The sequence below is a fragment of the Cervus canadensis genome, chromosome 24, assembly GCF_019320065.1.
Source record: "Cervus canadensis isolate Bull #8, Minnesota chromosome 24, ASM1932006v1, whole genome shotgun sequence".
NCBI lineage: Eukaryota > Metazoa > Chordata > Mammalia > Artiodactyla > Cervidae > Cervus > Cervus canadensis.
The window spans coordinates 40,678,183-40,703,098 of record NC_057409.1 but is presented as its reverse complement, the minus strand read 5'-3'; the positions used below and the strand labels follow the sequence as shown (position 1 = coordinate 40,703,098).

The following is a 24,916-nucleotide window of genomic DNA, read 5'->3' as shown; positions in this document are numbered from 1 at the left end:
TGACAATATACAGCCTTGACGTACTCCTTTCCCAATTTGGAACCAATCTGTTATTCCATGTCCAATTCTAGCTGTTGCGTCTTGACCAGCATACAAATTTCTCAGGAGGTAGGTCAGGTGGTCTGGTATTCCCATCTCTTTAAGAATTTTCCACAGTTTGTGGTGATCCACACAGTCAAAGGCTTTGGCGTAGTCAATAAAGCAGATGTTTTTCTGGAACTCTCTTCATTTTTTGATGATCCAACAGGTGTTGGCAATGTGATCTCTGGTTTCTCTACCTTTTCTAAATCTAGCTTGAATATCTGAAAGTTTATGGTTCACGTACTGTTGAAGACTGGCTTGGAGAATTTTGAGCATTGCTTTGCTAGCATGAGAGATGAGTGCAACTCAAATGCCTATCGAGTAATTAGTAGACCGAATGTGCTACATACATACAGTGGAATATTACTTAACCGAAAAAGGGGATGAAATACTGATACATGCCACAACGTGGGAGGGTCTTAAGGACATCATGCTAAATGATAGAAGCCACATATCTTATGATTCTGTTTATAAAAAATTGTTCAGAACTGGTAAAACCTTAGTGACAGACAGCAGCTTAATGATTGCAATGGGCTCTGGTAAGCAGGAAGGATGGGCTGTTCTGGCTAATGAGTATGAGGTTATTTTGTGGAATTTTGAAATTACTCTAAAATTAGATATTGGCAATGGTTGCAAAACTCTGTGAATAAGTTTAAAAGGACTTGATTGTACTATTTTCAAAGGGTGAATTTAATATTATGTACATCATATCTTAATAAAGCTTTTATAAAGAAAAAAATAGTGAAAGTGAAAGTGTTAGTCATTTCTGACTCTTTGTGATCCCATGTACTATAACCTACGAGGCTCCTTGGTCCATGGGATTCTCCAGGCAAGAATACTGGAGTGGGTTGCCATTTCCTTCTCCAGGGGATCTTCCCAACCTAGGGATCAAACCCTGGTCTCCCACATGGCAGCAGATTCTTTATCTTGGGTCTTGAAATTCCACTCAAGCCTTTAGATGACTGTAATTGCTGCCCTGCTGACGCCTGAATTCAACCTCAATGAGAGATTCTACCCTCGAAACACCCAGCCAAGTCAATTCTAAGTCCCTCACAGACACTGTGGGAGATACATAGATAACACCACCCTTTTGGCAGAAAATGAAGAACTGCAGAGCCTCTTGATGAAAGTGAAAGAGGAGAGTGAAAAAGTAAGCTTAAAACTCAAAATTCAGAAAACTAAGATCATGGCATCCAGTCCCATCACTTCACGGCCAATAGATAGGGAAACAATGGAAACAGTGAGAGACTTTATTTTTTAGGCTCCAAAATCTCTGCAGATGGTGACTACAGCTATGAAATTAAAAGACACTTGCTCCTTGGAAGAAAAGCTATGACAAATCTAGACAGCATATTAAAAAGCAGATGTTACTTTGCCAACAAAGGTCCGTCTACTCTAAGCTATGGTTTTTCCAGTGGTCATGTGTGGATATGAAAGTTGGACCATAAAGAAAGCTGAGCACCGAAGAATTGATGCTTTTGAACTATGGTGTTGGAGAAGATTCTTGAGAGTCCCTTGGACTGCGAGGAGATCAACCAGTCCATCCTAAAGGAAATCAGTCCTGAATATTCATTGGAAGGACTGATGCTGAAGCTGAAACTCCAATGCTTTGGCCAGCTGATGTGAAGAACTAACTCATTGGAAAAGACCCTGATGCCGGGGAGGGATTGGGGGCATGAGGAGAAGGGGATGACAGAGGATGAGATGGTTGGATGGCATCACTGACTCAATGGATATGAGTTTAAGTCAGCCCTGGGAGTTGGTGCTAGACAGGGAAGCCTGGCATGCTGCAGTCCATGGGGTCACAAAGAGTCAGACATGACTGAGCGACTGAACTGAAGTGAACTCAATTTTGAACTTATGCTGATCATTAGGAAACTAATACAATGCCATTCAACTTATTTATTCATTAACATTCACTAAACGAATCCTGTGTGTTGTGTGCTTAATACAGACAGGACTAGATACAGCCTCCACCTTTATAGAGCTCCCTCTTGTGATAGATGAGAAAGTTAATGATTTTGACATAAATGCAGTCATCAAATGTTTTGATATGGGCTCTAGTCCTGTCAAATGATGATATGATATATTTTATTAAATTGCCTACTCAAGTCTTTTGTAACCTCCCAAATTCAGTGTCGTTTTGATGTAAACATATATCAAGCACTTCATAATAAGGTGAAGGTTTGAAAACTTTCAAAACCATTCATCTTTTAAGATTTGGTGCCTTCAACTAAAATGTGTCCTTTAACTTTTTGGATTTTTTTTCCTTTCTTAATGAAGAGGAGAAAGCAAATAAATGTTTAAAAATTTAGGCAGATCAAGTCCTTCACAAAACTCTTAACCCCTAAGTTTGAGATGTTGGTTTTCAATCAAAAATGAAATACATTTTAAAAAATCAATTCACAGTGACACACTGCTTAATTTGTGCCTCCATGTCTTGTTTTCTTCCAAATGTTAACCTTATTCCTTTATGTCCAACCTTTTAACTCATCTATTGTGTTTTATTGAAATTGCATCTTTAGACCCATGAACACTCCATGTGGTTGTTCATTGAAGCTCAGGTCCTTAACACGTGCTATCTGTGGCTGGGATTCTGAAGAGTGGTGTGTCTGCAAAATTACTCTGTTAGAGTTCAGTACCAAAGCCTAACAGAGAACTAATGTCTTACTTAAATGAAACTCTAAAGTGGGCTGACTTTCTAGAATCTATTCTCTCCTCTATGTAACATCCAATTCAATTTTGTCAAGGTCCTGGAGTGCAAGACCTCTCTCACCCTCTTCCTTCTCTTTAGTAGAAGACTATTTACCATTTTAGAAGTTAAATGGTTAATTTTAGTTTCTCTGTGCTGAAGAGCATCCTCAGAATGAAAGTCTTAAGACAAGTGAGAACTCCAGATTTCTTATCCTGCACTTTTCCTGCTACAATTTTGATAGAAGTGACCTTGCCAGGCAACTTTTTTTTTCATGGATTTTGCTTTCTTTATATTTTGTGTCACTGAGGGGGGTGCAAGCAAGTACAGTACATTAAAGCTAATACATCACCCCCTGTCAGTGGCACCTTCCCTTTGGTACCCCTTTTCCTTGCTGATTTAAAACACTCAGTCCCCAGTGCTTATGGTTGAGTAGCAGGAAGCTAAATGATGTATTCCAGAGCTCTTAACACACTGCCTTGTGTAAATGGTCCATGTGAGTATTTCAGAAACCAAACGGAAGAGAAAAGAACATTGACAATACTGAAAAGATTAACACCTTTTTCCAGCCTTCAAAGAAATTGGAGTGCACTATATATATCCAGAATAAAACCATTTATTCTCTCCCGTTGAGACTTTTTATTCAAATTTTCAATTCTATGTGCATAGCATCCACATGCTTATGGTTTGTTTCACTACAGAATTCCACAGAGGAATTAGAAGATGGAGAAGTTATGAATGGTATGCATACAGAACTACTGACATCACCAAAAACTATGGATGCATTAAGGTATTCTATTTATGTGAATAAGAATATTTTATTTCAATTTAATGTTTTTTTAATTTATAGTTGTTTTTATTTTATAGAAAAGACCAAGCTAAGAATACTTGAGTGAAACCTAATTCTAAAATTAATTGGTAAATTACTTTTCTTTTTTTACATGAGAAATTCCTGACAAACATGTAACAAATGAGCCTCAATCCTTCCAACTTTTTTCTGCAACCTAGATTTCTTAATTGTTTTTTTCTTCTCTTTGAGCTACAGCTTAAAGTGAACATTTCAGAGTTCATTGTGGTGTGGTGTGGTGTTCTACTTTGACATTAGCTCTTTGAATACTACTTTGCACTGTATTTTAAGAATCTTGCAATATTTACTCTATGTATATAAAATGAACCTAGCCTATCAACCCAGATTTTTATGTTTTTAATGTAAATAATTCTTATACAAAGTCAGTTGTTCTCGTGATTATGGGCAAGTGCTTTGCTATGTGATAATTTTCAGTTTGTTCCTAGCTACTGCCTGGGTTCAAATTCCAGCTCTGCAGCTTATTAGTTGTAGGAGCTTAAGCAAGTTGCTCATCAATCTTTGCCTTAGTTTCTGTTATGTCAAATGGAAATAATACTAAAACCTTCCTTCAGAGTTAAATGTTAACTAAACTGTTACCTAAAGACAAAGTTAGTTAATAGATATAAATTGCTGTGAACAGTGCCTGAGATGGAGTAAGCCCTGTTGCTTTTGTTACCAATTTCAACATCATCATCATCTCTATTTTCATCATTGTCATCATCATTTTTAAAGTTGCTTCAAAATTTGCATGAATAATTTCATGTCTAATAGATTGTTGGCTTTAACACTGGAAAGTGATGCTTCTGAGATTGATGGTCATTCATTTATTCATTTAGTCAACATACTTCTTTCATTCAATCCAGTTAGTTACAAATGCCAAGCATGTTACCTGGAATTAACTTAAGAAAAAAAAAATGTGTAATCATCTTTTATCCCACTGCTTTACTGTGTAGATTTTCCTCAAGCTTATAATTTATGGCCATATGACAGTTACTCTTTATTTAGATTGTGTTTCTTTGATTAATGTGTTGCACAATATTAAAAACTTGATGCAGAAAATCTCTAGGGCCCTGTCTTTTTAGAAGCTTGATAAGATTATTTTTGGAGGTAGGCATAATGAATGCAATACTCTTATTCTGTTTGCCTTTAATTTCATTTTTCTTCACAGGTTAGCTTTTTGGAAAGTTTGCTAAAGTCCCTACTAAGTATTTATAGAGTGAACAATTGTTTGGTTTATGGCTGCATGAACAAATTAGCTAAGCTTTTTCTAGATACAAGGGATTCAGAGGAATGGAGTATAGGATTTTTAAAAAATAATATTTAATTAAAATATGTATTTGATTATCCCAACGGACTTTTTGCGTGAGTTTTATTATCACTTTTAGCAGGCTAAGGAATTGTAGTTCAGAGCAATTAACTTCTAGAGACCCAATCTACACCCACCACTCTTGTCTCCAAATCCTTTGATTCTAGTGTTACATGCTGCATGCACCTTCTCTCATTCCTGGGTGTTTTATTTCACTTTGCCTAACCAAGGCTCGGAAACTTCATGTTGTGAGCACTAGTGTAGGAAAAGTCATCTGAAATTAGTTTAAGGCCAAGTTCAGAAAGTAGAGTGAGTGCAAACTCCATTAAAGATTCTTTAATGGAGGGAGGATGAGAAGAAATGCGAAACTAAGGGTGGGGTCAGGAAGCAGGGGGTGGGCAGGTGACTGCAGCAGGACACCTAGAGATGCAATTCAAGGGGAGAATTGTTTATGTGTATGTTGTATTTGTATAATGTTCTCTCTTTGTTTCTTTAATGCCAACAACTCTATTAGGAACTTATCTTAAATCCCTCCTTGTTCAAATGAAGAAACATACTTTGGGACTTAGTTTAAATGATTTACTCGGACACCTGCATCAAAGCCACCAACAGGATGCACTTTCTAATTTCATAAGTTAATACTTCCTTCCAAAACAGAACATCTCCCTCTTCCTGCCCTCAGTTCTGCCTCTTCCTTCCTTTAGTGGCCGATCACTGGATTGACTGATCTTAAAGACACTGTGCATCTGTCTTCTGTGGAGAAGTTAGACTTACAGCCAACCATCTGCAGTCCCTGTTATATTCTCTTTCTCAGGCTTCATGCCTTTCTTCTGGAAGAAACCAAGTGAAGCACTTTCCATCTAATTCTTGCCATAGTCATTCACAACAGGCTCATTTTAAGCCACTCATTCTGTACTTTCACTCATGAAAGTGAAAGTGAAAGTCGCTCAGTCGTGTCCGACTATTTGCGGCCCCATGGACTGTCCATGGAATTCTCCAGGCCAGAATACTGGAGTGGGTAGCCTTTCCCTTCTCCAAGGGATCTTCCCAACCCAGGGATCGAACCCAGGCCTCCCACATTGCAGGCAGATTCTTTACCAACTGAGCTATCAGGGAAGCCCTAGGTAGCCGCTGGTTCCAGTAACTATTCAAATCAATTTTGTCAGTCAGACCTTAGAACATGTAACTTGCTTAACACTATTCAACCTAATGCTTGATGACTATCTGCATTTGTGTTCGTAGATCTTAGAGAGTTGTATAGAGTTAGCTATTTTGAGTTTAGTGAAAGTTTCCAAGTTTTCTTTTTGTAACTGAAATGTTTTTTTTTTCCTTTGCCCTAGAGTTCATTTTTTGTCTCTTTCTCATAAGTCCTGCCAATCCTTTTTTCCTTTCCACTACTCAAATAGCCTTCTCACCCATTCTCTACATTTTCCATTTTCAGTCTGCCTCCAAAACATAAGTAAATGTGTATGTACTCTCCTCAGTGGTCCTTGAACTCTATTCTGCTTTAACAAATAACTTTTATGGCATATTTTCACATCTTAGTAAAATCTCAGTTTATGAGACGTGTATTCAGGTAACTGTGTCTAGCCCTCCTTGCTTTGTTTAATCTTCCATGAGGGTCTTTATACAGAGATTTCCACGGAATACCACTGGGTATAAATAACACTGAATGGTTTCACTTTTCCCCTTTTAAAATAAATTTAAAACATAGACATGTCTATGATATTTCCTTTTTCAAATGGCTTTCCTTACCATCTTGAAACAAATAATGGATAGCAATTTATGAAGACTGGTAAAACATAGTCTGTAAAACTTGTAATGCTTGTTTATAGCACTAATAGATTAATTCTCTAAGTATCTACATATTACAATCAACAAAATTGAAAGTCTTTTATGCTCCTTTTTTTGGGATAGTAATATTTTTGTGATAGTAGTTTGACATACATCAAATATTATGCCAGCCAAAATAATTGTGACTGTCACATATAAAGAGAGCATAAGTGTTTATTCTGAAATACTGAAAAAGAGAATCTTACAAAGTTGAAATGAACCTTAATACTGCATCCCCCAAAAAAGTTTTAGTGTTTTGAAATAAGATTGATAACTTTAACAAATTATAGGATTTGCTTTTAAGTGAATGTAAAAATACAAGATTGATGATTACTAAAGAGTAGGTATCAGTATGATACATAGAATTTATTATATCTTACAGGAGAGGTTATGAGTGGGATAAAGAAATACTTGCAAACTAGAAAAAAAGAATCCATAAAGCCATCCTAATTTTTTTAAGCTGAAATCTTATTGTCTAGACTAAACATTTATATTCCAAAACCCTCTGTATAAAACATATGAATGCTATCTATCAGCATGTATATATTTAATGCATTTATTAAGAAAGATTTGTATTATGCTCTAAATACAAAACTATAAAAATATATTATAAAAGGTAGAGATAATAGTTTCAGTAGTTAAACATGGTTTTAGTCTGTTTTTAAAAGTCTTTGCAACACTATAGTAACACTAGAATGTGAATGCTTTGGGTTTAGTGTTCCTCACATACCTCAAAATGCACTATAAATCTGTTATTATATCAAAGTTATTTCTTTATGGTCCTTTGAAAGGTACAGAACCTTCTCTTCCCACAAGATATTTTATATTCAGGACCTATAATGCATACCTATGTATGTATATTCAATAGTATTTCCTATGCATATATTCATATAGTGTCTATGCTCACATAGGAAGTATAGAGAAGAATATATTTTATTCCATGATACTAGCACTCTAAGATTTATTTTTTTTCTAACTTTTATTCTAGGGTTCTGTTATAACCTGCTTGACTGAGCAAATTTTAAATATATCAGCAATATCTGAGCAAAACTCATTTGAAATTTATTATCAATTTTGAAATTCCATCACATTCCATAAATGTTGGAAGCTAACAGGCTCTTTTTTGCAGTTCTTAATGATAATAGGTTTGCAATGAAAACACATTAAAAATAAACCTAATCCACTGATGAGAATATATTTAATGTATTTATTTTAGATTGCTGATAATTTAGGGAGTACTTCATGCAGAGTGAATTCATCAGGCACTTTGCGTTCTTAATGCTGTTCTCAACTTTCCAGCAAGGAGCCAACATTTCCCCGTTTTCAATTTGGAGCAGAAAAGTATTTGTAGCAGCTGTAGCTCTTAATTTGACATCTAGTTTCAGGTCATTTTCATGTAAATAGGAAACAATAGAGACCTGCTTACAATTTCCATAATGGGGATGTTTGCTTCAACTTTATCATTTTCCTCTGGCAATTTTATTTTCTCTCTCTGGGATTAAAGGAGCCAATAATTGTTCACGGTTATTATTTTTCATCTTTATAAACACTTGTTAGTTCCACTTTCTATTACTCCAAAGCTCACAGCGCCTTGTATATTTCAGTCATATACACTATCCATTAATGTTTCTGGCTCATCCTTCCCTTAATCTGGAGTAGGTTAGGCAGGTCAGGCTTTCTATTTCTTTCTGTAATACATTTTCTCCAGGCTTTGCAACTTCTTTTTATACCTCTAAAAAAAAAAAGTAGGAGGTGAAAATTTGGAATTGTTCTATTGAATACAACTGATGCCTTATTGAAAGGCTAGTTCAAGTTTTGATTTATAATGCTTTGAACATGCCAATATGTGTTACCAACTGTGGCTTCACAGTTGTTTAAAATGTAATTTTGTGCTTTTTCTAATAAATACATATTTTATTTCATTTTTCCTCTGTACTGTAGGAAAAGCCGTACTTTATATTTAGGCATAGATATGCTTGATTCCATGTATTTTATCCTCTATGCAGTAATTTTCAAGTGTGTCTCAATAGGGAGACATTTCATTTTTGCGTACATCTTTTTAAATATGTTGATTTATGCAGATTAAGTTAAGTAGGAAGTTATTTTTGTAGGTAGTCATTTCCATTTGTTCCTCTTCTAGGAGAAAAAATAAGAAATCAGATAGCCTTTTAAGTATTTTATTTCCTGGAGCTTCTGAACATTCCAGCAAATCATGTACTCCTTTGATTTCATCTCTGCTGTTCAATTTACAGTAGTTGTTAAAATCTGAAGTTTTTTTGGTTTTCTTTTTAATATGCCACATCTGTTGTTTTGTTTTTGTTTTAGCAAAGACTCATTTGTACTCCCTTTTTCTTTTTTTCTGTCCCAGTGATATGACAAGAACAGTGGAGATTTCCGGGGAAGGAGGCCCCTTGGGAATACATGTAGTGCCTTTCTTTTCATCTCTGAGTGGAAGGTAAGACGTTTTCCTTATATCAGAAGCTCATGCTAATGAAAAACTTAACTTGAGCTCATTTTCCCAAACATTTTTCAGAAGAGGATTAATTGTATGTCTCTGTTATTTAGATGGACACCTCAGCACATGCTTCTATTGGCCACTTATTTGTTAGAAACAAAATAATATCACTTACTTCTAGGACACAATAGAAAAGAAATCATGTTTTCTATATTTACAACTAAGTAAGAAGTACTTTCTTAAAGTATTCTTATCAGTAACACATATAAACAGAATCATGGAAAGACTTTAACATGTGGTTAGACAAATATAGCAACTGAATTTTTTAGTATTCAAAAATGCACTTAAAAGAAATATAATAATTCCAAATTGATATTTCTTGATCTTCTTCATGTTTATGGAACCTCTAATAATAAATACTTTAATATTCTAAGTATATATCAGAAATTCAATATATTCTGATTTAGCTAAGTAGCAAAATGTCTTTATTCTGTTTATTTTGTTCTAAAATATAATGTAATCAATCAAAAATAATTTGACACATCCTTTTGAAATTTTAAAGACAAATTTATAAATTCATTCTAGTAAATGGTAATATTATTGTGTCACCATTTCTTGAAATTCATGTCTACTTAACTGGATGTATGGAGAAGGAAATGGCAACCCACTCCAGTATTCTTGCCTGAAGAATTCCATGAACAGAGGAGCCTGGCAGACTACATTCCATGGGGTCGCAAACAGTCGGACACAACTGAATGACTTATCACTCACTCCTCACTAACTGGTTGTAAAACTTGTTTTACTGATGGGAATTAAAATGTGTTCCTGAGAGTTAATGTTAGTACCATTTTAACAGCCTTATGAAACAAGTATTAGATATTATATTATTTTTCAAGAGGATGGCTACCTTGAGGACTAGATTGACACGGACAAAGGCTGTCAGAAACTTAAAGAAAATCAGTTTATCCCTGTTTGACATGTTTTAAATGATTTTGTTAAATTTATTTTCTTAAATGTATCATTAAAAAGGCAAAGTACCTGATTTTAGTTTAGGTGATCAAAGACCAGAAAAGTCAGTTGATTTTCCTCAAGGTCATACAAAATCCAAATCTCCTGACTTGTCCTCACTCCATTGTTCTTTCTAGAACAAAACTTTCCCCAAAGGTTATATAGTATTAATTTACTGGTTCTGAATATTTATTCAATTTGGTCTGCCATATAGTGGCAAGAGCAGATTTAGTCATGATATTTTGGTTGGCATCATTTTCAGCAGGTAGCCATCTGCTACCTGTAATTGCAAAGTCATCACCTTTTTTAGCAAATAACATCTGATGCCAAGCTCTTGATGGAATGAATGTCCGCTAAAAAGAAATGAACTGAAAAGCTAGTGGCTCTTATTATCTCATTTCCTGTATGTGTTAATAAGCGTGTTTATAAATGTTATGGGTTATGGCACAGGACAAGCTGAGGTTGTTTTTGATAGACAGAGCAAGTATTTACCCAGTTGTCACAAGAAATTCTAATGGCTTTTGGCAGAAGTGTACTGATAGAGCTTTGTGAAATACCAGCATGGCTAAATTACTAGGCCCTTTAGCTTAATGAAGCTGGAATAGAACACAAGATCATCCCAGTTTTCAAACCATGAAGAAATATACAACATGACAGTCACCCTACTTCAATTTCAGTCATTCAGAAAACAAGTTGACCCTCTAGACTAGAAATCACCTTCTCTCACTTCAAATGAGGAAAACACACTACAGGGTATTGATTTGCTCCCTGCTCCTTCCTGATTCTGATTTCTAGCATAGGCCTTGTAGAACAGGAAGAGGAATATTGGACTTGGACTTGAAACAATTGGATTTGGATCTCAGTATTCTCTTTTGTATAACCTTGAGCAAGTCCCCTAAACTCGCCTCTTGTGAATACCTACTTCACATCAAGATTGTGGGGATTAAATGGCATTAAAAATATGAACACTCCTTGTAAAACACACAACCCATGAATGTGTAAATTATTAGGATTATTACTGTTTTGTCTAAAACAGAAAAGCCTGGTTCAGAAATGAACTTCTATAAGCTCATGGTCAACTTTTCAGTAACTTTGTGAAATGATTGTATAATTTTTTTTTTTTGCTATCCACTAGTATTACAGAAAGGAAATTTAATTAAAAAACATAAAAAAATAATATGGAAGTGGAGACATGAGCCAATAAAAGTTAAGAAGTAATGAGTACAGGCTGAAACAGCACACTTAACTCAACCCATGTGTCTAGAAGCAACTGCACATACAGCGTGTCAGACAAGTGTCTGACTTCATCATGCCATATGGTCACCCTTTGTGAGCACAGAGGGTGGGGGGAGTTAAGGTCATAGTGGTAACTTAGTTCTTAATTTCCTTCCATTTATTGGTTTGTGTCATTATTTTAAATTAGAATCTACATTTAATTATTTACTAAGACTACCGTAATTGGCTTTGCCTTTAATTTATTTTTTATTTTTTTTCTTTTACAAAAACAGAGCCACACCTGTTGTAGAATAAGATCCCTAATCAAAGTTAGAACACCCTGAGTATAACATACTGACTGCTATACTAGACAAGGCCTCATTGGATTCATTGGGATACAGAATGCTGCTTAAATGGAGAAAAATTGGCTTGCGCAATAAAAACAAAAATTGCAAAAGAAAAAACACCTAGAGTCCCTGCAAGTAAAAAGCAACTTGATTTCATTAAAAAAAGAAATATATATAGTTTTATTTTAGAATTAAAAGCATGAAATCTAATTGTCTGTCAGTAAATAAAGATAGCATAGTATACCTGCTTCACAGTAAAAGCAGCTAAATATGAAACAGAAGAAGGAAGAAATGGATGAAGAGGGACATATAATATGAGGAGAGGATATTCTCAGGTAAAAAGCCTAAGCTGGTGAACAACCGAGGCAGTATGATACTGTGGGGAGAAAGGAGGAGGTAAGCAGTGAATAGGTTTGTGCCTACATGATTATTAGAAGGGCAAGAAGCAATTGTTACACCTCTCATTCTGCTGGGCTATGGACTTCAGCCTTCTTTATCAGTGCTCCTTCATGCAAATTAGTTTGTTCATTTCAGCCTGTAATGCTTCCACAGTGTTAATTTTGAAGTCTCAAAGAGTCTTGGTCCCAAAGGAGCTAGCTCCCCGCAGCCCATCCATCAGGGACAAAGAGGAAAAAGAGAGCGTCTTTTCTGAGCCTTCTCATACTGGTCTGCATGAAATCAAACTGGAGGGAATCCACCCCTTCCATCGAATAAAGAAGGCAGGAGTGGTTCGTTGCCAGGGACCAAACTAATAAAATCAGTCAGTTTTACATTTTACCAAAATTACCTCTGACACATGGGTTTTACAGTTGGGCTTATTCTGTCAATAAATTTTTCATGGAAAGTTAGGTTATTTAGATGAGTGAGGTTCACACAGCATACTCCAGCTGTAATATGCCAGCTAAATTGCAACCCAGTGGCCTGAAAGAATTAATTCATCTCCCAAAATGTGAAATTAAATCCTAGGGAGCAACATTACATGACTGATGATGTACTGAATTAAATTAAAGGAAGACTTGAATGCTTGTTAAAAAAATATCGCTTACATAAACTAGTTTATAACCACATGTGAGCCTCCTAATGGATCGTGTTATTGTGAATCCACCATAACAAAAATCCAGAATGTGAACTATTAGAGAGTTGTTTAATTTAGGAGAAAGATACTATTTTGTTCTATTTCTTCCTCTCCTTTTTTTTCCGACATATCAAATAGTTCAATTCTTAATATTATGTTATGAGATGAAGGTGGGATTAGTACCTTACAAATATTAATTTAAATCTCAGATTCTTTATCACACAGTAGTGCTGTCCCCTATTCTTCTCCACACAGAATATGACTAGTTCACTAACCTACTAGAATTTGGAAATGAAGCGTCAATGCACACCTGGCTTGTGACCGAGAGCCTTCCCCTCAGTAGGTGGCGTGACTATTTGCTGTCTCATGTAGCAGCCTACAGTGTTCATTTAACTGTTTTGCAGTAGAAATTTAAATAGCCCCACATTTGCCTCTCCTCTGACCTTCTTGAGATGACATGGGCTCATCAGATGAACTGAATTCCTAGAGGCAGAGTCCCCACCCCATGGCAGCTCCAAACAGGAAGATGGTTTCCTCCTCTGTTTTCATTAAAGACTCCTGTTTCTCCATGGCAGACCAGACTATTCATACATAAAATGTGCTCATGTTTTATTTAGATTTGAATTAATGCAAAGGGAATACGTAATAGCTTGTAAGACACCTGTATGGAAGAGTATGACAAAGTAGGAAAACAAGAGGATAAGGAAAGAGGAGGCTAAGGTTTTTCTACATCTAGCAGACTCCTCATGGAAGATGTATCTGTCTGTCTTATCCTGAGAAACCTGGGACCCTTACATGCCACAAGGAACAGGGAAATCCCTCACGGGAGAAATGGCCAAAATATACACAAGTTTGGTTTCTTTTAGTTTTCAGTTCAAATACTTCCAGTATGTAATAGATGCATCCAGGTACACACATATACACACAAAATTCTTTCTTCTTATTTCTGTAGTTTTCTTTTCTCCTGTTCTTTTTCTCCAACTCCCTTCTCCTTCCTCCTATTTTAAGCCACAGCTGCAAAGCACCAGTAGGCTTGGGGTATCCTCTCTGAATGCAGATTCTTCCTGGTTGAAATTTTAGACAACACTCTCCAAACCCCTGCTTTCATCTGGCCACTGTCTCAGAAGTGAGGACTACTCCAGCCTGATCAGATAAGTCCATCAGCTAGCCTTCAAGGCCCCTGCATGTGGCACTGGCCTCCCCATCCAGCGTGAGCTCCCACCCCGCTCCACTTACACAGACACCCGGTCACCCCTGTCTCCATGTGTTCTGTCTCCTCCTAGCCAAATCCCATTCATTCTCCTAACCCAGTTTATATCCTACTTTCTTCCCAAATTCTTCTATGAAGACTCGGCCTATTGATAGCTCCGGATTTTTTTTTTTTTAATTTCCCCTGTACTCCAAGCCTGTACTGAGCTGTCTTCCTGGTCCTATAGCCCTGTTTCATATCCCTCCATCCAAAGTGCCTAGAGAACACTCAACACAACACTTTATTCAGTGACTCGAACATATGGGACCATACTTCTTTCTAAATTAAGTAATGTGGTCTGTGCTAAATGTTTTCTTCTTAAAATGCGTATTATTAAAAGAGGTAGGAAGATTGCAAAAAGACTATTGTGAAACCTAATCCTCTCCTGTTATCAAATGTCAAGTGCTCCCTTGACACCAACTCAAACTTACTTATTACAGTCAGCCCTTCTGTGATGCCCTCTCCAAACCACAAATCCCGTGTGTCCTCAACTCTACTAAGCGACACTAGCCTTTTCTAAGTTTACTAAAAGCATGAGGAATGCAGCTATTGATCAGCGTGCTCTGGGTTGGTGTTTATGTAGATTTGTCTTGGGGGGGGGTAGTATCTTCTTTTATTGAGTTGTAAGGGTATGTGTGTTTCTCTGATTTTATATTGTGTTTTACTAAAGATTTTAAATAACAAACAGTTGCCTGGATGTAAAGCATAATTTCTTTCATAAGGAGGAGTTAGTACTTATTTCTGAACAGTTGCAAGTGGAGAAACAACTTGCATACTATTATTCAGTCATTCTCTTCAATCTAAATGTTGCATCCAGGATTCTAGGACTCTTCATTCGTGGCATTGAGGAAAACAGCAGGTCCAAACGGGAGGGACTGTTTCATGAAAATGAATGTATTGTAAAAATCAACAACGTGGACCTCGTAGACAAAACCTTTGCTCAGTAAGCACTTTTTTCTTTTCTTTTTTTTTTTACTTTATTGATTCCTAAAATGCTTATTATAATCATTACTGTACTCATTATGATCAAAACTGTAGGTATAATTTCTGGTTAGTTCCCTTTGACTCCATAACATCCATTTTCAAATACATCCTGTGTTTGAGCATACTCAGGGGTGGCCTGCAGAAGTCCGTGACAGCCCGGAGAAGGACCAAGTATAGAACGAAGCAAGCCTCCTGCCTGGCTGTCTTTCTGTGACATCGATAGACGGGTTTGTTTTTCTTGGGATACGGGTCAGTTAGACTGGTATTTAATGACTCTCTTCACAGGCTGTTAGTTCGGCTTATTAATTAACTTACTTGGTGTCAGCAGTCTTCCTTAAACTAAATATCTGTGAGAGATGTCTATGAGGACTCACTGAATAATAGAAACAAATGAAAAAAAAATGTAAAATACTCTCCCTCAAGAAATTATTTCTCTGCATGTGAAATGTTAAAGGAATAGGTCTTTATACCTAAGAAATAGACTATGCAGCAGTGTACCTATGCTTTTTAAAATGTATATTGGCATTGCAATGGAATAAGGGACTAATTACTAATACCCTTTAGTAATCATCATCGAACTCTATTGTTTCAAACAAAAACAACTCAATCTTCTCTGTGACCATTAGTTGCCAATATTATGTTGGGTAGAAAGGGTGAGTAGTTGTGCCTGGAGTGGCAGTGGGCACTAGCTGCTTCAGTGTAGGAAAAAAATGAAGCCTCTAGAGACTATTTCTGAAAATAATGAATAATAGGCAAAATTATAATTATTATAATGATTTTTTTTATATATCACTGTGCTTTTTACCAAGACTTAATAGTAATGCAAGGCAGACATTACTCCCTGTATTATTGAGGTGGAAATCAAGGCTTATAAAATTTCAATACGAAGTAGGAATTGAATCCTAGTCAAGAATCTACCAGAGGAGTTGGGCTGTCTATATGAAGACTTCTCCCTTCTCTACTAGCAGTGTAAGCTCTTCATTAATAAGGTGAGGAGGAGCTTAGATAGCAGTTGGAATTGTGATTAATTTTTATTTGGTGTGGCTGCTAGTAACAAAGACCTGAACTAAAGGTATCTTAAATAAAATTTACCTTTTTTAAGGACAAATAAGTGTGGAGGTGGCAGTCTAGACTTGGTTTGGAGGGCTCACCATCACCAGTGAGTTAGGCATCTTCCATCTTTCACTTGGCCATCCTTCTTATGTGGCTGCTATCTTTAAGCTATCTCATGGTCACAAGGTAATTGCTTGAGTTCCCTCCATCACTTCTGAGTTTTAAGAAATAGGAAAGAGAAATGGAACAAAAAAGTTCCTGCCTCCCAACTGAACTAGATTCCCTATTGCCCTTCATCTCATTGATAAGAAAGCTGGGAAAGATTGTTGTTTTACCTGGTCATAAGGTATAAGGAGGCATAGGAAGAAGGAAAGAAAAAGTAGTAGGAAATTTGAAGAAAAGCACAAAGTGCTAAAACAAAAAAAAAGCAAAAAATGCAGATACTCTTTAGTGAAATAAATAACAGAGAGTATGCATTTTGGGTTGACAGTCCACTGTGATATTTGGCACAACCAACATACCTACCAAATGTCACCATGGAGAACCGTCTGTGTCAAAATTGAGCTTCTTGAACACAATCCACATTAGAAAAGACCTGTCCTTCAGAATAAAGTCCTAAAAGGAAACCAAATGATCATCTGATGACCACCATCAGAGATTTTTTTTTTTCTTTCCATTTAAAATTAGAGCTTCCTTTTCTGTTGAGTTCAGTAAACACTTCTGGATAGAATTTTAGATTTAGAAATGCTTAAAAGCTGTGAGTCAGACAAGTTAATCTCTCTGAGCCTCAGTTTCTTCATTTTGCAAAATAAGACCTAAGTATACCTACCTAACATCGTTGTTAAGAGAATTGAATGAGCGCATCATGCGCGCTGATAACGCACACAGAGCCCAGGGCAGTGGTGCCTCATGAGCAGGCCATACGTGGTAACTGGCACCTTGTTAGCAAAGTCATATCGGTAAGAACAGTGAGAGCACCTCCTGTGCGTCTGCTCTTGGGCTGCTCCCATAGCTGTGACTCTGGGTGCTTCAGACAGCATGCTGGGACATAGGATCACTATACCTTCACTGTCTTTCAAGGGCTCAAGACCTCTTCCGTCAGGCAATGAAATCTCCAAGTGTGCTCCTCCGCGTGCTTCCACCTCAGAACCGGGAACAGTATGAAAAATCAGTCATTGGACCTCTTAACATTTTTGGCAACAATGATCGCGTGTTGAGAACAAAGGAGCCACCTTCTGTCCTTGGAAAATCAGGAATAAAGACAATAAATCTCACAGGAACAAGCAGTCCTGAAGAAGATGCATCTTCTCTGCAACAGAGCAAGAGCCCCCGAGTACCAAGACTAGGCAGAAAACCATCCTCTCCCTCACTCTCCCCGCTCATGGGGTTTGGCAGCAAGAAGAATGCAAAGAAAATTAAGATTGACCTAAAGAAAGGTAATTATTAAATTATGCTTAATAGCATTCTATTATTGTAACATGTAAAATTGGTTAAGAGAAATACATTAAGGCTAATTTTGTTAATTCTCCTTTCATTTAATTGAATCAAAGAATAGATTGAAGTGTATACTGCGGTAACTTAAATTTCTTGAAATTGTAGTACTTCCTTATTCTTTCTTTTTCTTTTTTCTAGAGAGTGTAGATTATTTGAAATAAGAAAATGATTAAAGACATGCTGGGAAATAAAACCATCACAAACTTGATAGGAGCAGATTGATACTGTATCACAACTTAGACTAAATAGGCGCTGAAATTCAGTCGTCTCTGTTTAGAGTGAGATTAGGCTTCCCTGATAGCTCAGTTGGTAAAGAATCCACCTGCAAGGCAGGAGTCCCCGGTTCAATTCCTGGGTCAGAAAGATCCACTAGAAAAGGGATAGGCTGCCCACTCCACCCTTCTTGGGCTTCCCTGGTAGCTCAGCTGGTAAAGAATCCGCCTGCAATGTGGGAGACCTGGGTTCGACCCCTGGGTTGGGAAGATCCCCTGGAGAAGGGGAAGACTATCCACTCCAGTATTCTGTCCTGGAGAATTCCATGGACTATAGAGTCCATGGGGTATCAAAGAGTCAGACACGACTCAGCAACTTTCATTCACTCAGTGATTTTTGAAGAATCTTTTAGTCCAAGTCTGAAAAGCCAGTATATTGTTTCTGGTTCTCTAAGATAGTTTTATACCAGCAAAAATTATTCCTCAGCAAATACGGGATAATTAGTGATTTCACAAATTCAACAATGCAAGTAATGTTTCAAATATTCTTAATTTCAAAAGCATATATAACCTTTTATTTCTTCATCTTTTTAAAACTTTTTTATCCATTTTAAGCCCAGATCAATGGCTAGATCATGTGTGTTCATACATATTTATACAGTATTATACATACATACATACACATTTATGTATTTCTGTGCTTTTATTTTGTGACTTCTCCTATAGTCCCTTCACCCACTGAACCTTCTGCAATCCACTGGGATTTTCAGGACTTCATTCAAAAGAAACCGATATTTTATGGATTCCTGTTGGAATTAATAGAAAATATAATGATCCCAAGGTAGTTTTAGAATACATCTTAACATATATTTAAAGCATGCAACATATGCCTTTAATCAGGATATAGAGATTATTCTGAAAGATCCTCTAGTCAAAATTTTGCCCTCCTGTAAGAATTTTATACTGGGAAGAAAATGTATTGACTAGGACGCACAATTAGGCTTTTTATATAAATGCATCACTTGTACTTTTCATACAAATTATGCAGTTATGTATAAGGCATGGGGTTGAGTGCTTTGAGAATAGATAAATGAGACACGGAATGTGACCTTAAAAATCCATCAGAAAGCTTTGGATGCAAAAATAAAGGATATTACATCCCAGAGCTGTGTTTTAAGAAGATTAACCTGACAGCAAAAGATATACTAAAGAAGAGAGCAGATAACAAGGGATCAGTAAAGGGTGCCCAGTGTAATACTTATGCCTAAATCACTGAGTGGGTGTAGATGGAAAGAGAAAGGAATTACAGTTATTGTTGGTTTTCAGCCAAGATGGCTTGCACGATGGGGATGCCATTACAAGAAATTAGAATTTTAAGTGTAAAAGGCCAGGATCTGGGATGGAGAAGGAAGTTTGCAGAGAAGTTTAAAGTGCTGGTGACAGCATGTTCATGGTGACAGCCTGGAAACTGACACCAGAGAGGTTAGAGTCAAACAAAGAGATGTCAGTGTCATCTGTAGAGAGATGGTGGTTGGAGACAGGAGCCAGGCGAGGCCGAGTCTAGAGGACAAGTTGTTCCAGACCCTTGGCGAACATCTGTGTTTACATAGGACATCAGTGGGTAAGAAAAAGAGTGACAGACGTGTTGTGATCAGAGATGTAGAAAAATAGAAAGTATAGAGACATGAAAACCAAGAAGGGAGTTAATTTCAATAAAATGGTTGGTGAGAAGTGTCAAAGCTAGAGAAGGGGAAAGATCAGGATAGGAAAAACGACTGATATGGTCACAGATAGGTCTTTGGTAATGGAAGAGTGAAGAAGCAGTAGGACTGAAGTAAGGATTCTTTAGGGTAAAGAAAAATCTAAGCATGCCTTGACACAGAGTAAAAAAGGCAAAAGTCAAAAGAGATTGGTGATGTAAGAGAACAGGATGGGAGTAGCAGGAACCAATGATGTGGCGATGTGATGAAGTACACAGGAATGGAGATGCAGGTGGAGAGTGAGCCATGGGCTGGCTAGTTGACTGAAAGCCAACATGTCAGATGGCCTCTTACTTCTCAGGAAAGTGTAAAGTCAGGTTATGGTTTATTAAGAAATCAGCCTCCCAGGTGTATGGATAACATGTGGCATTTTTTGTTAAGACCTTAATAAAAGAAAGTGTTACACATCTACATTGGCCCTAAATTCATGGTAATATAATCATGACCTGTCAAGAACTGTAATCTGTATTTAAAACTAGAAACTCAAACATATTTAAGATATTTGATAGAATGTCAGTATTTTACTTTTTCTATGTTAGTCTAAATTAGGTCAGTTTAACTATAAGATTGAATATAATATTTCTCCAGCTGAAGATGATCATGCATTTTCTTGGTCTTATACACTAGGGCCTGAAGGACTTGGTTTCACTGTGGTTACCAGAGATTCTTCCATACATGGTCCGGGTCCCATTTTTGTAAAAAACATTTTACCAAAGGGAGCAGCGATAAAAGATGGCCGCCTGCAATCAGGGGACAGAATTTTGGAGGTAAGAATTAGAATGAATATCTTCAATAAAATATTTCTTGGAGTTTAAGTAAATGAAATTTATGGAATTTTGAATTAATTATATTGAAAAGTGTACTTGTAGACAAGATAAGGACTTCAGTTAGAAAACTGGTTAATCAATAGCCAACTTTGTAGGTCCTCAATAAGGGCAGTGATATGGAATCAAATATTGAAAAGTTTTTCCTATCTCCTCTTTCTTACTTCCACCTCTTAGAGTCCCTGGGGGATTTGAGTCATATCTATGAGTTCATCATATATTCAGTTAGGGCTAAGAATTGCAAAGTTGCACCTAAGTACTTGTAATAGTTTCTTTAAACTTCTTTAAGAATGGGCCAGTCTGTGTTAGGTCAGTCTATGCATATGGAGAAGTATTTGGAATACTCAAAGGAAGAGGCTTTTTTTCTCCCCATTTATTTTTGTTTAATAGTATTATTTTCTTGTCTACATATACTGTTAATTTACCTTTCAAGAAATCATCTTCATGGAAACTGACTGGTTCCATTTAACTTGCCCATGGCATGGAAGCAACACCAGAGCTTTGTATATAGTTCTAGATCATGAAAGAAATGGTTCAAATGATTAACATAGCCCCAAATTAGAATCTCCAATAATGTATGGTAACCTAGTGACTATAACTTTCTAACATGGAGAACACTGTAGAGTTATAACAAAAACTCATGTCTGCAAGAATTGACCATGTGATAAAAATCCATTTCTCCTGTTTGTATTCAGCGGAGAATGGTACCAATTAAGCATTTGAAATCAGCTTCCTCCCTACTTGAGGAATGATTCTCTGGTATCTGTCAGTTTGATTTGTCCTTCCTAAGAATGTGATGTCTTAGGAAAAAACTGCCGATGCCAATTACTGAATGTCTGAGACAATCCAGCGCCATAGTAATGATGTTGGCATATTGCTAGTATCATAAGCATGATTGGTTTGGACTCACATACTCAGTTTTCAGCTTCCCAGAATTTCCTTGATCATGAGAGCCCATTTGCTGCATGCTTTCAAAAACCATCTAGGGTGGACAGGGCTGGCAGTGTTGTAATTTGGCTGCTTATATGCTTGTCTGCATTAGGTCAATGGCAGAGATGTCACCGGACGAACCCAGGAAGAGCTCGTGGCCATGCTGAGGAGCACCAGGCAGGGAGAGACTGCATCACTGGTCATAGCCCGCCAAGAGGGAACTTTCCTACCCCGAGAGCTGGTAATGTTCAGATCACAGTCATACTGAGTTCTCAGCAAAGCACATCGTACACATATTGAATTCATAATAGCTGAGAAATGAGTTCTAAGTCATAGGCTTAATTCGTTGGAAAAAAAAAAAGAGTGAATCACACTGAGAGAGTTTTGCCCCATTTGGAGTATCACCATTTTAGAATGATGATGCAGTGAGATGGGTAAATGCAAACAGTGCTTCAAGTATATGAATACAAAAACACCCCTCAAGGAAGCAATTTAACAATATTCAACTGAATAAAATGCACATTGAGTATATGCTATGGGCTAGGCCCCATGCAAAACACCATCAGCAGAAATGTTCATGGTCCTACCTCAGTGCAGTTTGCAAAGTCCAAAGGGAAATTAAAATATAACCAAATATTTTAAATGGTGATGGAGATTATGAAAGCAAGTTGCAGAGTGCTACAGTAATACCTTACAAGGGAATTAACCTCACCTTGAAGCCTGGGAAAGACATCTCAAGACAGAGAACTTCATGTCTTATTAAAAACGTGTATCCTTTGACCTAGTAACTACAATTTTAGTAATTTGTCCTAAACTAATCATCGAAGATGTGGGAAAAATTCTTCTACATTGATTTTTTTTCTCCAGTCCTATTTATTGCAGTGATATATTGAGCACAGTACAACCAAGAGGTATTGGTTAAATAAATAACTGGATAGCTTTCCAATGAAATATAATAAGTACTTAAATCATCTCTGTGAAGAATTAATAAGAATATGAGAGAATGTGCAGGATATATTATTAAGTAAAAAGTTGGGCATGAAGTGATATATGCACTATGACAATAACGTTAAGAATCTTTATAAAATATTTGGAAGGAGATACACCCAGATTGTCAGTGCATTATGCCAGATTTTTATTTCCTCATTTTTTTTACTATTGATACGTAATATTTATTGTTGAAATATTTAAGAATGATTTAGAAAATTCAGAGGATTTTTATGACTAATAATAAAGAAGAATAGATATGAGAAAAAAGGAGTTTTAATTATTCTTTAATTTTTATTTTCTTTGAATCTGTGTAAGAAATGGCAAAGGCACATATGGGTAATATGATAGGTTTTCCTTGAATTAGATCATCAGAACAGTGAGTGTTAGTTGACAAAATTGAGTGTAGTTAACTTGAAAAAAAATTTTAGTACTGATAATTGCTATCACATATATAAAGAATTATTATACAGATTAGAAAGTAAATTTTAACCTGTTGCTTCAGATAACTTATGTCCATTAATTTACTTACCTGTTAATCCAACAAACAAGTTGTTGAGCATGCATTATACACTGATTTGGAGGTTCAGGGGATAAAGAAAATAATTAAGACTAATTTCCTGCCCTATGTGAGCCTGTTCCAAAATAAATGGTTGGAAGTGATAATGTTACAAGTGCTTTCTAGCTGTTGGAACTGTCCAAGAAGGAAATAGATTATTAAGCATACTGAAACAGAACCTGCCTCACCATCTGTCAAAGATGCTCTAGAAACAGTTGTCCACTGGTAAGATGATAAGACTAGACAATCTCTAAGACACCTACTCTGGATCTAATATTCTGTTCAGTTCAGTCAGTTCAGTTCAATGGCTCAGTCATGTCCGACTTTTTGTGACCCCATGAATTGCAGCACGCCAGGCCTCCCTGTCCATCACCAACTCCCAGAGTTTACTCAAACTCATGTCCATCGAGTCGGTGATGCCATCCAGCCATCTCATCCTCTGTCGTCCCCTTCTCCTCCTGCCCTCAATCCCTCCCAGCATCAGGGTCTTTTCCAATGAGTCAACTCTTCACATCAGGTGGCCAAAGTACTGGAGTTTCAGCTTCAACATCAGTCCTTCCAATGAACACCCAGGACTGATCTCCTTTAGGATGGACTGGTTGGATCTCCTTGCAGCCCAAGGGACTCTCAAGAGTCTTCTCCAACACCACAGTTCAAAAGCATCAATTTTTCGGCTCTCAGCTCTCTTCACAGTCCAACTCTCACATCCATACATGACCACTGGAAAGACCATAGCCTTGACTAGATGGACCTTTGTTGGCAAAGTAATGTCTCTGCTTTTTAATACGCAGCTAGGTTGGTCCTAACTTTCCTTCCAAGGAGTAGGCGTCTTTTAATTTTACAGCTGCAATCATGTTTAAATACAAGTTTGAATAGACAACCTTCCTGAATCACTGCTCATCTACTAACCCTCCTGAGTACTGGCCAAAGGCACCTCTTCTTTCTATGTTCCTGTACCATGGAGTTTCTTTCTGATCTTCCTTCTCTTTCTCATCATCTTACCTGTTTTTCCTTGTATCCTGTTGTATGCTTTGAGAAGATCCATGATAAAATAGGGAAGGGTAGATGCACTTACCATCTCCTTTCTGCTAGTTGACCCAGCCACTTTGGAAGGCAGAATCTTGAGTTTCTGCCTCATCTCCTCCCTGAAGCACCTTACTCTTCCTAAAGAGATATGCTGTCAAAATTTGAAGTCTAATAGATTTTTTTTTAACTAAATCCAGATAGATTCTTTTCTTCCATCTTTTATTTACCCAAAGACCTTGATCTTTTTTCTACAAGGGTCAAAGTGAAAGGGAACAGTATAAAAAGGGGCTTCCCTGATAGCTCAAGTGGTAAAGAATCTGCCTGCAATATAGGAGACTTGGGTTCGATCCCTGGATCAGGAATATCTGCTGGAGGAGTAAATGGCAATGCATTCCAGTATTCTTGCCTGGAAAATCTCAACGGACAGAGGAACCTGGCAGACCCCAGTCCACAGGGTCACAAAGAGTCAGACATGACTGAGCACGCATGCAGGCCAAAGGAGGCAGCATGGATATATAGCAGGAAGCCCTTTTACTTCTTGTTCAATTCTTGGTTGCTGGTGATAAAAACTCAAAACAAAACAAACAAACAAAAAAAACCTCAGTAGGACTATATACTTGTTTCAGGGATAGGAGAACAAGGAAGGAACTTTTGACTCTGTATTCTGATGAGCTACAGTCCTGGGAGGAGTAAAATCCTGAATATAAAGAGAAATATCCCAGACAGCCCATAGGCATGAAGAAGAACCCAACAGCAGAATTCCAACTAGAAACTCAAGCCCTAATGAGTCCCTCATTTCCAACTGAACAGTTCTTTACACCCCTTTTCCATATGTCTATCAGAATTCCCAAATGCCCTAATTCCTTCTTCCTAGAAGCTCTCCCCACCCCCCAAACCCCCATTCTCCCTGCACCAATAAGGGGGAAAAGGACGCTGATCTTAGTCCAGTTTGGAACTCTGAATACATTTTTAGTCAAAC

General features: G+C 37.0%; 1 protein-coding gene across 3 annotated transcripts in view; it reads left to right on the top strand.

The window, feature by feature from the left end:
• The window catches only part of PARD3B (par-3 family cell polarity regulator beta), a 1,123,961-nt gene that overhangs the window by 631,639 nt on the left and 467,406 nt on the right, over positions 1-24,916 (top strand). For all 3 annotated transcript variants that reach the window (XM_043445039.1, XM_043445040.1, XM_043445041.1), the window contains 6 exons: positions 3,475-3,563; positions 9,128-9,214; positions 14,926-15,051; positions 17,226-17,581; positions 20,239-20,378; positions 21,478-21,606. In XM_043445039.1, coding sequence (XP_043300974.1) covers positions 3,475-3,563; positions 9,128-9,214; positions 14,926-15,051; positions 17,226-17,581; positions 20,239-20,378; positions 21,478-21,606 — 927 coding nt within the window. The remainder of the gene's footprint in view (positions 1-3,474; positions 3,564-9,127; positions 9,215-14,925; positions 15,052-17,225; positions 17,582-20,238; positions 20,379-21,477; positions 21,607-24,916) is intronic.